The sequence below is a fragment of the Dendrobates tinctorius genome, unplaced genomic scaffold, assembly GCF_039654945.1.
Source record: "Dendrobates tinctorius isolate UK_male_01 unplaced genomic scaffold, ASM3965494v1 ptg000034l, whole genome shotgun sequence".
Classification (NCBI taxonomy): Eukaryota; Metazoa; Chordata; class Amphibia; order Anura; family Dendrobatidae; genus Dendrobates; species Dendrobates tinctorius.
In genome coordinates, this window is record NW_027361702.1 from 1,281,704 (window position 1) to 1,295,765 (window position 14,062).

The 14,062-nt window shown below is 47.8% G+C and overlaps 1 protein-coding gene across 4 annotated transcripts in view; it reads right to left on the reverse strand.

Moving 5' to 3' along the window:
* Nucleotides 1–14,062, reverse strand: part of LOC141087478 (probable E3 ubiquitin-protein ligase MID2) — a 651,404-nt gene that overhangs the window by 53,109 nt on the left and 584,233 nt on the right. For all 4 annotated transcript variants that reach the window (XM_073573031.1, XM_073573030.1, XM_073573028.1 and 1 more), the window contains one exon: nt 10,932–11,093. In XM_073573031.1, coding sequence (XP_073429132.1) covers nt 10,932–11,093 — 162 coding nt within the window. The remainder of the gene's footprint in view (nt 1–10,931; nt 11,094–14,062) is intronic.

Sequence of the window (14,062 nt, forward strand, 5' to 3'; positions counted from 1 at the left end):
TCGAAAAAACAGCAAATTATATTTTTCAAAAAAATGTTCATCTTTTCTACTTTACTAGTTAAGGGGAATCTGTCACCGGAAGTTGCAGGCCTTTATAAATGGCCTGGGTCTGGTCCGATGGGCGGTGTTTGTTCTTCTTTCTCCATCCCCATCTATGGCCCCCGTCCACGATCTTCTCCGGTATTAGAGTAGCTCTTCTCCATAGTTTGTGCGTGCGCAAAGCAATCTTGCTTCGCGCACACGCAGTATGCTTTGCCCAACTGCGGGCAAAACCGTTAATCATTACTGCGCATGTGCCGGTACACTATGTCCTGGAAGTATTTTGCTGTGTTCCGGGACATAGTGTACCAGAGCATGCGCAGTAGTGATTATCGGCTTTGCCCGCAGTCGGGCAAAGCATACTGCGCGTGCGCGAAGCAAGATTGCTTTGCGCACGCACAAACTATGGAGAAGAACTACTCTAATACCGGAGAAGATCGCGGATGGGGGCCACGCATGGGGTGGAGAAAAAAGAACAAACACCTCCCATCGGACCGGACCCAGGCCATTTACGTCGACCTGCAACTTCCAGTGACAGATTCCCTTTAAATGGCCTCTTTTAAAAAAATTTTTGGTAAATTTTAACACTGTAATTTTGCCATTGAAAAATTCCAGCCAACCTTCAAAAATCAAGCTCTCATATAGCTGCAACAAAATAAAAAAAAAAATATAATATGACTCCTGGAATTTGATAATAAAAAAGTGAAAAACAATTGTTAAACTAATCCTCGTCCTTAAGGGGTTGTATATTTTAAGACGTTAACAACAGTCATAATGAAATGTGAACCAATAATTAGAAGCAAAATTGAGTGTGTTTTTATTGACACAAGACATTATACAAGTTTTTATTTCCATACAAGGGTCAAGAAGTTTCCTCTGGATTTGATGCATTTTCTTGATTTGTCGGCAGAGCATCCGCAGTCAGTAACAAAACACAGCTATTTTTTTGTATAACATGGCAATGATAAAGCGTCTTTAAAGTCAGCCACGTCTGCACATGCATCATACGACTGTGTCTTGACAGTGGCAATTACAGAAGCAGTAGGGAGCATATGGAGGGACGGTCGGGTACAATTTGAGAAGCAGAATTGCTTGTGAGGACGCAGACAATATGTTTGATATAAACCAATTTATTCCCATTAACAATAAACAGTCTGGTTTGACGTACCCTGCCGTACCCTATTTAGCATTTACAGTTAGATAGGGTTCACATTCCCAGCATATCACAGCCTAATGCATTAGCTGCAGGCAGATTAATCAATTTGAAACTGCAGATATGAGTGTTATTGGTAAATGGTCCACGTTTTAGATTTGGCCTGTCAGACTTCTGATTGGAAATCTTATTGAGTGTCTAAGCTTTTAAAGGCCGTTATTTCAGTCTGAGACAGGCGCCAAGACATATATAGAAAATGCACGCTCACAATGAATTGTTAGATCCTACAAGGGCAGAGTCATTTTAGCAGTACGAGATAACATTAAATTCAGAATTCATCGTGAATAGCAATTTCCTCTAAGTATAGGCAGAAAATTTGGTTTTAATAGAGCAACTGTGTTCCTTGAATATAGTAAGTACAAAGCATCTGATGATAGTTTCCTGTGGCTAAATCTTTCTGAGAAGAGAAGATGATGTTCAGCCTTAAATACGCATTCATATGAACTTTCTCCCACTAAACTTATGTATATGTGTACAAAGTGTTGGACTGGGTTGCCAAAAGGCCCACCAGTAATATTGATTCTAGGGGCCCACTGTTCAGTTACATGCAAAAATAACCTGACCCTAGTACACAAATTTACTTTTGTTTCTATATAATATTGGCTTGTTTAAAAAATTATTAGATTATACCTTTTGCTGCAAGTTTCAAGTATAATATTATTACTCATTAGCACTCCTTCACAGGGGCCTACTGTAAGATTCTACTGTGGCCAGTGCGTTAGGCATCAGGTTCCTGCCACTGCACAGCAGGAATCCAGAGCCTTGCACCCAGCGGTCTCCCATTCTTCTTTAGCCGCAGTGGAGCCTGCTCAGCAGATTTGTCAGTCCCGTCGCTCTGCCCAGGCCAACTCCGTGGGTTTGCTTGCTGCTGCCACCACTGGCACAGCTATGACAATGCATGCTGCTCAGCAGCGAGATTCTCCAGGGACTAAGCCCTCACATCGGGCCACTGAGCATGCCCGTGGAGTGATTTCCCATTGGAGATCAAGGGTCACGTGCTCAGGTCCTGCTCGTGTCCAGATTGGCCCATCCGAGAAGCCAGGAAGGTCCCGGACGCCCGTGGCTATAAAAGGTTTGCATGGCCACTCGCCCATGCGCTAGGATAGACTGTATTTATAGACTATGTGGAGTGAGTGATGTATGCACGTATGAATGTCTCTGGTGAATGACTCATTAAGAAACCCCTACCCCTGGTACGCATGTGTTGTGCAGACTAGCCTGCTAGCGCCCAGGCTTAGGTGTAGGTAGGTCTGAGGCTGAGTCAGGCATCAGGCCTCACCAGGGACTCGGCACGCCTCAGTGCACGTGCTCCATAGCCAGCATCTATAGCGGCACTCGCGGCAGCGACGCTGCGCGTTCAGTGGGCCTAGAAGGACTCCCACCCCATGTCCTTGGGGTAGAGTTTTGTGGCCCTACACTGGGCGCTCTTTTGGCCGGGCTCTGTCAGCTAAACAGGCTCCGGCATCTACGTTCAGCGGTGGTGCGGCTCTGTGCAGTAACAGAGTTCGCCCTGTTCACATTAGGTGACGTAACCCACGTGTGACTGGTTTCACACCGCTTAATTCTTCCGCCATTACTTAGCAGCAGTGTACCACCTCTGTACGGTGGACCCCGGGCTGCGAACGCACCTACGATTATTTTATAATTTGGTGCGCTCCGCCTACCCTAACATTATCCTAGCGCCAGGGTCTGGCTAGTAATGGTGGATGAACAGCGACTGCAGCAGTGCATCCGGCAACTGCAGGGCAGGTTGGTGACTCTCGAACGTTCAGCCTCAGCTGCGGATATTACTGCGGTCGCTGTTCAGGCAGCCACAGAGGCTGTCTCCCGTGTGACCACAGCCATCCCTGCCCCGACTTTGTCCCGCCTCCCACTGCCCGAGAAGTTCTCGTGTGATAGTGGTTCTTGTAGGGGTTTCGTAAGCCAGTGCTCTATGCAGCTGGAGCTGCTGGCCGCACGATTCCCCTCTGAGTGGGCTATAGTGGGATTTACTATCTCCCACTTGTCGGGCAGGGCTTTGGAGTGGGCCACACCGCTGTGGGAGCGTGGTGATCATGTGGTGCAGAGTGTCTTGCAGTTCTTGGACACTCTGAAGCAGGTCTTCCTGGGACCACGAGTCACCCATCACACCGCACTCCGGCTGCTGGCATTGTCACAGGGCTCGTCCATGGTCAGCCACTTTGCCATCCAGTTCCGGACTCTGGCCTCAGAGTTAGAGTGGCCAGATAAGGTACTCATTCCGGCATTCTGGAGAGTTTTGGCTGGCCATGTGAAGGACGCTCTGGCCACCAGGGAGATTCCCGCTACACTGGAGGAGCTTATCACTGTCTCCACCCGTATAGATCTTCGCTTTGCCGAGTGAAGGTTGGAGCGGGACCAGTGTAGGCAGAGGTTTAGGTTGGCACCTAGTTTTACTAAACCTCTGGAATCTTCCGATCGGGTGTCCGAGCAGCAGGGGGCTTCCCGTGAGGGATTCAGGCCCCGGTCCGCTCGAGCTCCTGTGAGCTGTCATGTTTAACGGCAGTCCGGTCACCTTGCCAACCGGTGCCCACAGCAGCTGGGAGAACGCTCACGCCTAGTGGCCGTAGGAGGCGGGGCACTAGAATCAGCGACATTTTCCTCCAAACTGTCCTTTAAGGGGACACTTGAGTTTAATTCTTCCACTCTGGCGGTGGAGGTTTGCGTGGATTCCGGGGCAGAGGGCAATTTTATGTTGTCAGCCTTCGCTCAACGGCACGCTATACCCCTGGTTATGATGTCTACACCAGTCACCATCAGAGTGGTGAACGGCGCCACTCTACCCTCACAGATAACCCACCAGACCATCCCCTTGTTACTCTCAATGGCTCCATCTCATCAGGAGACGATATCCCTCCTCGTCATGCCCGAGGGTATTGACCAGGTACTTCTAGGGGTCCCCTGGCTGTGGTACCACTCCCCCCATATAGAGTGGACCTCAGGGAGGATTATTGGGTGGAGTAAATCATGTGAGGGTAGATGTCTGAGGGAGTGCATTCAGGTTGCCTCCACCGAGGTTCCCGCTGATCTCTCCTCCCTCCCCAAACACTATCGACAGTATGCGGACGTGTTCTCCAAAAAGGCGGCGGAGACCCTTCCACCACATCGCCCCTATGACTGTCCTATTGAGTTCTTGCCTGGTGCTGAGCCTCCCCGAGGTCGAGTTTATCCCCTATCTCTCCCGGAGACAGAGGCCATGTCTCAATACATCAGGGAGAGTCTGGCAAGAGGATTCATTAGGAAGTCAGTGTCACCAGTGGGGGCGGGATTCTTCTTCGTCCAGAAGAAGAGTGGGGAACTACGTCCTTACATTGATTACAGGGGTCTTAACGCCATCACCGTTAAGAATAAGTATCCTCTGCCCCTGATATCAGAGCTGTTTGATAGGCTACGGGGAGCGAGGGTGTTTTCCAAACTTGATCTGCGGGGGGCTTACAACCTGATTCGCATCCATGATGGGGACGAATGGAAGACGGCATTTAACACCAGGGATGGGCACTATGAATATCTGGTGATGCCCTTCGGCCTCTGTAATGCCCCGGCCATCTTCCAAGACTTTGTGAATGATATCTTCCGGGATATGCTTACCACCTCGGTTGTAGTCTATCAGGATGATATTCTCATCTACTCTCCAGATATTAACTCCCACCGGAGAGATGTTTGCAAAGTTTTCGATCGCCTGCGGGCAAACTCCCTCTATGCCAAGTTGGAGAAGTGTGTGTTTGAGCAGGAGTCCTTGCCTTTCCTGGGCTATATCATCTCCGCCCGGGGATTGGCCATGGATACTACCAAGCTACAGGCGGTGATGGATTGGCAGGAACCTCATTCTCTCAAAGCGGTGCAGCGCTTTATGGGGTTCATAAATTATTATCGCCAATTCATCCCCCACTTCTCGACTTTGGTAGCACCCTTGATAGCCCTCACCAAGAAGGGTGCAAATCCAAAGTTGTTGTCGGAACCGGTCTCCAAGGCCTTCTCCTCCATTAAGTCCCATTTAGCTAGCTCTCCCATTCTACTTCGCCCAAATGTAGATAAACCCTTCATTCTGGAAGTGGATGCCTCTTCCGTTGGTGCTGGAGTGGTCCTGTTTCAGAAGGACATGCAAGGTTGGAAGCACCCATGCTTCTTTTTCTCCAAGACCTTCACACCGGCGGAGAGGAATTATGCCATCGGGGACAGGGAGTTGCTAGCGATGAAGTTGGCCTTCTCGGAGTGGAGACACCTCCTGGAGGGGGCTCGCCACCCTTTCCAGGTGTTCACCGACCACAAAAACTTGGTGTATTTGCAAACAGCCCAGCGGCTAAACTCTCACCAGGCCAGATGGTCTTTGTTCTTTTCCCGGTTCCACTTCACCCTCCATTTTCTCTCCAGGGAGAAGAACGTCCGGGCCGATGCTCTCTCCCGCTCCGTGGTGTCATCTGAGGAAGAGGAGGAGCCTCGGCTGATCATCCCATCCGAGAGCCTGAGGACTGTGGCGCTGGTTGCCCTTGAGTCAGTACCTCCGGGAAAGACTTTTGCCCCTGCCCGTCTGCGACCGGAGGTCCTCTCTTGGGCTCATTCATCCAGGGTAGGTGGACATTTCAGGACAAAATGGACCTCTGAGCTTTTGACGAGGACGTACTGGTGGCCGCATATGGCCCGTGACGTCAGGGATTATATTCAGGCATGCGTCTCTTGCGCCCAAAATAGGTCCTCTCGGCAGCGGCCCGCTGGGATTCTTTTTCCTCTGCCGGTAGCGGACAGGCCCTGGGAGATGGTCGGTATGGACTTTGTGGTGGGGCTACCCAAGTCCAGTGGCAGCACGGTCATTTGGGTTGTCACCGACCATTTCTCTAGGATGGTGCACTTGGTACCTCTCTCCCGGTTACCTTCTGCGCGGGGCCTAGCAGTGTTGTTCAGTAAGCACGTTTTCCGCCTGCATGGCATGCCGGACAGGATTGTCAGAGACCGGGATCCTCAGTTTGCATCCCGGTTTTGGAGAGATCTTTGTTCCCTGCTCAGCATTGAGCTGAATCTCTCCTCGGCCTATCATCCCGAGACGAACGGGTTGGTAGAGAGAGCCAACCAGACCCTGATCACATATCTTCGACATTTTGTCTCGGCTAGGCAGGACTACTGGGCATCCTTGCTGCCGTGGGCAGAGTTCGCTTTGAATAATGCTGTGGCTGACTCCACTGGTCAGACCCCATTCCTCCTAAATTACGGTCAGCATCCGCGCGTACCTGTGCCCATGTCCGTGTCATCCACCGACTCCAGGGTGGCAGACTGGGCGGTGGAGGCACGTGACATTTAGGATCGCACCCAGGATGCTATCCGGGCTTCCAAGGAGAGAATGAGGACCTCCGCTGACGCACACTGGCGCCCTGCTCCGACTTTTACCCCTGGCGACTTGGTGTGGCTCTCCGCCTGAAACATCAGGCTGCAGGTAGAGTCCGCTAAGTTCGCACCGCGCTACATTGGCCCCTTCAAGGTCCTCGAGCAGATCAGCTCTGTGGTCTACCTTCTGGCCCTTCCACCACACTTGGCTATCTCTGATACATTCCACGTGTCCCTCCTTAAGCCTCTTCATTTGTCCCAGTTCTCCGAGTCATCTGCCGGGACATCAGACTTGTCTTCGGGCGAGTTTGAGGTCAATGCCATCGTGGGATGCAAGGTGATGCAGGGCAAAAAGTTTTATTTGGTGGATTGGAAGGGTCATGGTCCAGAGGCTCAGACCTGGACGCCAGTGGAGAACATCCACGCTCTGCTCCTCATTGCGGCGTTTGAGCATAGCGAGGCTTAGAGGGGAGGGGGCCCTAGGAGGGGGGGTAATGTTAGGCATCGGGTTCCTGCCACTGCAGAGCAGGAATCCAGAGCCTTGCACCCAGCCGTCTCCCATTCTTCTTCAGCCGCAGTGGAGCCTGCTCAGCAGATTCGTCGGTCCCGGCGCTCTGCCCAGGCCAACTCTGTGGGTTTGCTTGCTGCTGCCACCTCTGGCACAGCTATGACAATGCATGCTGCTCAGCAGCGAGATTCTCCAGGGACTAAGTCCTCATGTCGGGCCACTGAGCATGCCCGTGGAGTGATCTCCCATTGGAGATCAAGAGTCACGTGCTCAGGTCCTGCTCGTGTCCGGATTGGCCCATCCGAGAAGCCAGGAAGGTCCCGGATGCCCGTGGCTATAAAAGGTTCGCATAGCCGCTCGCCCATACGCTAGGATAGACTGTATTTACAGACTATGTGGAGTGAGTGATGTATGAACGTATGAATGTCTCTGGTGAATGACTCATTAAGAAACCCCTACCTTTGGTACGCATGTGTTGCACAGCCTGCTAGTGCCCAGGCTTAGGCGTAGGTAGGTCTGAGGTTGAGTCAGGCATCAGGCCTCACCAGGGACACAGTACGCCTCAGTGCACGTGCTCCATAGCCAGCGTCTATAGCGGCGCTCGCGGCAGCGACGCTGCGCGTTCAGTGGGCCTAGAAGGACTCCAACCCCGTGTCCTTGGGGTAGAGTTTTGTGGCCCTACACTGGGCGCTCTTTTGGCCGGGCTCTGTCAGCTAAACAGGCTCCGGCATCTACGTTCAGCGGTGGTGCGGCTCTGTAGAGTAACAGAGTTCTCCCTGTTCACATTGGGTGACGTAACCCACGTGTGACTGGTTTCACACTGCTTAATTCTTCCGCCATACTAAGCAGCAGTGTACTACCTCTGCACGGTGGACCCCGGGCTGCGAACGCACCTACTATTATTTTATAATTTGGTGCGTTCCGCCGGCCCTAACACTGTGTATGTGTACTGCAGTGTAAGTGTGTTAATATTCTGGTCAGGAGGTGGCCTGTTGATGTCACATCCCTTTCCCTGAAGACACCAATAGCATTACTTTGATTTGTAATGTGAATAGTGTTATGTGTTAATGATGTCTGTGTGTGTGGTGATTTGCATTGATGAAGATGAGGCTTTGTTCTGCCCAGCAACAGACAGCTGACAGGGACAATGAGAATTAAGAGTCTGGACTAGCCCACATTGGGAGGAATAAGTGTAAGGTAAAGTGACTGTTAGAGGACAGATAGGGTCTGTTGTGCATAGTGTGTGGACCAAAAGATCCAATTTGAGCAGTGCCTCATTTTGGAGTAACCATAAAAGGGAAAGGAAACCTTACATAAGTCCATTCTCAAGGGTCATAGTTTTTTCAGAAGGTCAGAGGAAGTATAGACCTTTCTGTCAGACTACTTTATTTCCCTGATGAATGCTAATAGGAAGAAGCGCGTCGGGAGGTGGTCTTATGCTCCATTATATTATTCCCTATGACCCTTGAGAATGGACTTATGTAAGGGGATGATCTATGGCCCCCATGTCCTGATGGGGTCTTTATAGGGTATCAACAGGAGCAAAAATGTCATCCAAGGATGAGATTGTTCCATTTATTTAATTAAGGTCTCACTGTGACAATGATTATAGATGCATATCACTAATTTTTTAATCAAAATTAAGCACCTAGTGTTTGTTATTTTTGGTGCTCGTTGGTGATATTGGATAGCCATTTATGATGTATCTTATTCACCCAATATTTCTGTGCCGATTATAGCTGTTTACAGGGATTATTTCTAATCCCCTATACAGTTTCTAGGTAATTTTATTTTAGTGACTTAATCCCGCCGTGGATCATTTGTTTGTCTTACTCTGTGTCTTTTTAACTTGTAAAAATATAAGTTATATTTTATAAGTTTGTTCACCCATACCCTATCTGTGCTATAGCTATTTTATTTTATTTAATTTTACAGCAAAAAATGAGTGTGGAGTGTTTATTTCAAATAAAGGATTTTTCTGTGCATTTATTTCAATTACCGTAATTTTCACTGTCTTCATTTCATTTTCACTACGGGGATAGTAATGGGTTTGTCTTATAGATGCTTCTCCAATACTAATCCCTGGGCTTGATTTCAGCTGACATTAAAAAGCTGACATCAACCCCACAAATATTACTCCACTTGTCACTGCATTAGGGCAAGTGAAAGGAGCCAGGCAAAGCGACTTTTCTGGGGCGGTTGTGGGCTGCTATTTTTAGGATGGGAAAAGCCAATATCCAGGGCTCCTTCCCAGTCTGAGAATAACAGCCCCCAGCCCTCTGCTTTAGCTTGGCTGGTTGTTAAAAATGGGGGGATCCCATGCTGTTTTTTTAAATTATTTAGATTATTTCAAAAAAGTGTCACCAATGCAGATTACTGGGTGGCCACCCTGCTGGTTCCCCAGTACAAGGGCAACATACCATAATTGCTTCTGTCACTGGATCTGGATCGAAAAATGCCTCACTACAAGAATGCACTGGTAGAGAAACTACTGATGGCTTTCCCATCTGCCAGCTGTGACTCAGTGGAACAACAAGGCAGAGGCAGAAGAGGAAATCGCCAACACAACTGTGGCACCTCCACCACCTCAAAAGGCAGGGTTAGTGTGGCTGCAATATATTAGAACTTTCTGAGAATGCCACAACATCTGGCACCATCGTGTGATACTGCCTGTATGAGCAGGAGGCAGCGTTTCATCAGCAAGGTGAAAGAGTATGTGTTCATTCATATCCACCTACTAACTGATGGGTCTACCTCATTTAACTATTGGGTGTCCGAATTGGAGAATTGGACAGAAGCTCAGGGCTTGAGCCCTGTATGTATGCTTTGGAAGTGCTGGCCTGCCCTGCAGCAAGTCAAGTGTTATGTTAGAGCGTGTCTTTAGAACCGCAGGTGGTGTCATCAGACAACATGGGGAACGTAACATTCATAAAAATGGATGTGCATGACACAGGACTTCTCCATTCCTTTGGCTGACTAGACTATTATATCAGCCGCCTCCAGCCATGGTTACACTCTATTTTGCATTTGTTACATTTTGTTCCTCTCCCAAATTTAAAAAAAAAAAAAAATCAATAAAACAGTGTTGGCCCCCTTTTCTATGTCCACCACCACCACCCTCTCCTCCACCCCTCCTCTATTCCTGCCTCCACTTTGACCTCTGCCTTATGGTTCAATTTTTTATTTTTGGAAATTTTTTTGTCTCTGTTACTTTAAGTAATTTTCTTTAAACAAGCTTTAGCCAATTATCAAAAATTGAGGGAATGCCACACCATTTTTTAATTTTATTTATTTATTGCACAGGCACCGGCTGAAGAATGCACTCATCATCATATACCTGCATTTGCTGCTATCAGTGAGACCAGGCATACGATGATGAGAGTAGTACTCTCATCAGAGGACACCTGTGACCGGTGGTGACCTTTTCCCCCCGGTCACAACTGCTGGCTCACACACTGTCATCTGTATGACAGCATAGAAACTGCAGCGCTCTAACCGGCGATAACAAACTTAACACCAATCAGAGTCAGTGTTTCTCTCACTGTCACTCAGATGACAGCGTGGGAAATGCTGGATGTTCGGGCTCATGAACCTTAACAGTGCCACAGACTTCAAGAAGAAGTCCATGTTCGGGGTCTGTACACGGGCACTAAGTGTTCGGTTCGGACCCTGAACCTTACAATTTGGGTTCGCCCATCCCTAAATTTCAGGGATAGTTGATGAGATCATTATTAATGTCAGATGCTATAGTTGTCATGCAATTGAGGAATCCAGCCAGGGAAAATTTATCATCTCCATGGGATTTTGCTTTACCACCTAAGGATCAAATATACTCACTGTTAGTCTTGAGTCTTGCCGGATCACTATGTCTGCTCCCAGCCTGGTTAATTGCTTTGACCAAAAATATATAACGCGTTCCACTTTGGAGTCCATGCACAGTGTAATGGTTCTGCTTTATATTGGGGACTATCATCCAGCTGTCCATGGAGCTGTATAAACCTATAAAACAGTAAAATCAAGGGTAAACACAACTGAGTATTTTAAGCAAATTAAATGATCATATAATACCAGAATTTTCTAATTGGTTCTCTGTCTTCCTGCAAACACAGAATGCTCCTTGTGTCCTATTGGTAGTCTGATCAAAAACAATGCCCCTCAAGTGCACCCTCAAAGTAGGGCATGTAGTGTGACCCAAAGGGTCGAAAAAAGAGGGCCACATGACTAGGACGTATACCAGGACCTTAGTATTGCAGTGGGGTATAATGGCCTAAGATGGTGTTTTAGAAGACAGTAGGCAGGGCCTACACAGAAAAAAGGGGAGATTAGAGGAGTGAAGGGATTACGTGGTCCTATCCGATTGATGGAAGGAGCTGAGTATATAGGGTTGCCTGAGTGGTGCTAGAGAAGTCCATTGGTGGATCAGTGTCCCACCCTCCATCTCCTAAGGTTGCTTGAAAGCTAGAGATACTGGATACTTAAGGCTATGTGCACATGTATGCAGAAAATTCCTGACTGAAAACCGGACTCCTTCCCAGAAAATGCGCATTTTTTACCCAAAAAACACTCGTTTTTTATGCATTTTTTTTCCGGAGAGTCCCCAGTCTAATAGAAAATAGCTAGAAATGTGGATTTTTCCGTGAAACTAATGAGCATGCTGCGTTTTTTACCGCGATGCATTTTTTTCGTGGAAAAAAACGCATCAATATGAACAAAAAGTGCGGAATTCATAGAAATGAATGGTATGCTTCTTTTAAGCATTTTTAAGCATTTTTTTGGTACACAACGCTTAAAAACGCGAAAAAACGCTTACGTGTGCACATACCATAAACGTCAGCTGCTCGAGGTTAAAGTGCCCCTGTCAGCAGGATTGTGCTCAGCAACCTACAGGCAGTGTCAGGTCAGCGCCGTTATATTGATTACACTGATACCTGGTGATGAAAACTGTCTTGTGGTTGTTGTGTAATCTTTCTTTTTAGTTTTGAGTTAATGATATGCTCGTGCTCCGGGGCGGCCTGTGGGGGTCTTCATGTAGTGCTCTGATTAGCTATTCATGTGTATGGCTTCTGACAGGTCCCTGATCCTTCAGTGTCCTGCCTGCTTGTTTACATAATGAATATTATATATATATATATATATATAGCTTGGAAAAAAAACCCTTCTGCAGGCAGGCGCCGGCAATGGCGCCTGCACTGCAGCATGATCACATATGTGATGTGTATATAATGAACGTGTTTGATGTAATCCTGATATTTATTTTTAAACAAAGTTTGAAAATGGTACCGTCTGCGCATGCGCAGTCGCAGCTATCGGTGATCCAATAGCTGCTACTGTGCAGCGCCAATGGACACCATTTTGCTTGAGAAAAAAAATTCCTCCTCCAAAATGGCACAACAGGTGCCTGCGCAGTAGCAGCTATCGTGGATCACCGATAGCGGAGCCATCTTGCTAGAGAAAAAATAATTTCCTCCTTCAAGATGGCGCCGCTGGCGCTTTCGGATCATTGATAGCTGCTACTGCGCAAGTGCCGCCGGTGCCATTATCAAACTTTTTTTTTTTTTTTAGATATTTCAGGATAACCTCAAACAAATGGACTATATACACATTACAAATGCGATCAGGCTGCAGCGCAGGCACTTGCCTGCAGAAGGTTTTTTTTTCCAAGCTCTATATAATATTCATTATGTAAACTAGGGGGCAGGTCAGTGAGGGATCAGTGACCTGTCAAAAGCCATACCCATGAATAGCTAATCAGAGCACCACATAAAGCCACAGTCTCGCCCAACGCCCCACCCCAAACTGCGAGCATATTGTGGCCTTAAAAATCAAGTGCATATTGAGTTACTATAGTAATCCGCCACGCACCTCTGATGTCATCATCTAAGGCCTTTTGAGGTTGGCTTAAGCAACTGCCCGCCAACTGAATACTAAAGGAATTGTCCAGTCTAAAATGAAGTCTGCAGTCAATGTGTGTGATTGCAAACTTTTGAATCCCTCAGTGCGCTGTGAGGATATATTCTAGTCTAGTGTGCCCGACCGTCCTGTGGGGTGTGGTCTGACTCAACATAATGGTAAGGTGTGAGGCCACACCGACTAGAAGGCTTCTGTCCGGCACTATGCATATCACATACATCACCACCATACCTGGCTCAGACATCGGCGAATCCTTGCAGTACACAGGCATGGCTGGGGGCAGGTTCAAAATTCTGCCGTCACACAGAGTGACTGTAGAATTTTCATTTTTAAACTAAGCCACTTTCTGCTATTGGATGGAATAGTACATCCGAAGGCAGCAACCCCGCTTTGATGTGGGATCCGGCAGTGAACCCGCATCAAAGCCGAGAGTTGTCAGCTGTTTTGAACAGCTGACATGTGCCCGCAATAGGCGTGGGTGGAATCGCGATCCACCTACGCCTATTAACAAGTTAAATGCCGCTGTCAAACTCTGGCCGGGAATGTGCTCACCGCTGACCCCCGTCACGTGATCGGGGGTCATCGGTTCATCGGCATAACAACCAGAGGTCTCCTGGAGACGTCTATAGTTGTTGATGCCAGATTTCTATGAGCGCCACCCTGTGGTCGGCGCTCATAGCAATGCTGTAATTCTGCTACATAGAGGCGATCTAAGCATTAACCTCGATGTAGCAGAGCCGATCAAGTTGTGGCAGCTTCTAGCCTCCCATGGAGGTTATTGAAGCATGCCAAAAATATTTTTCAAAATATAAAAAAATAAAAAAACATGAAAGTTTAAATCACTCCCCTTTCACCCCATTCAAAATAAAATAATTAAAAAAATCACACATACACATATTAGGTATCGCCGCTTTCTGAATCGCCCGATCTATCAATAAAAAAAAGTTTAACCTGATCGCTAAACGGCGTAGCGAGACAAAAATTGAATCGCTGTGACATTGCATTAAAATACAATAACTAGCTATCAAAAGAACATTATCTGCACAAAAGTGGTATTA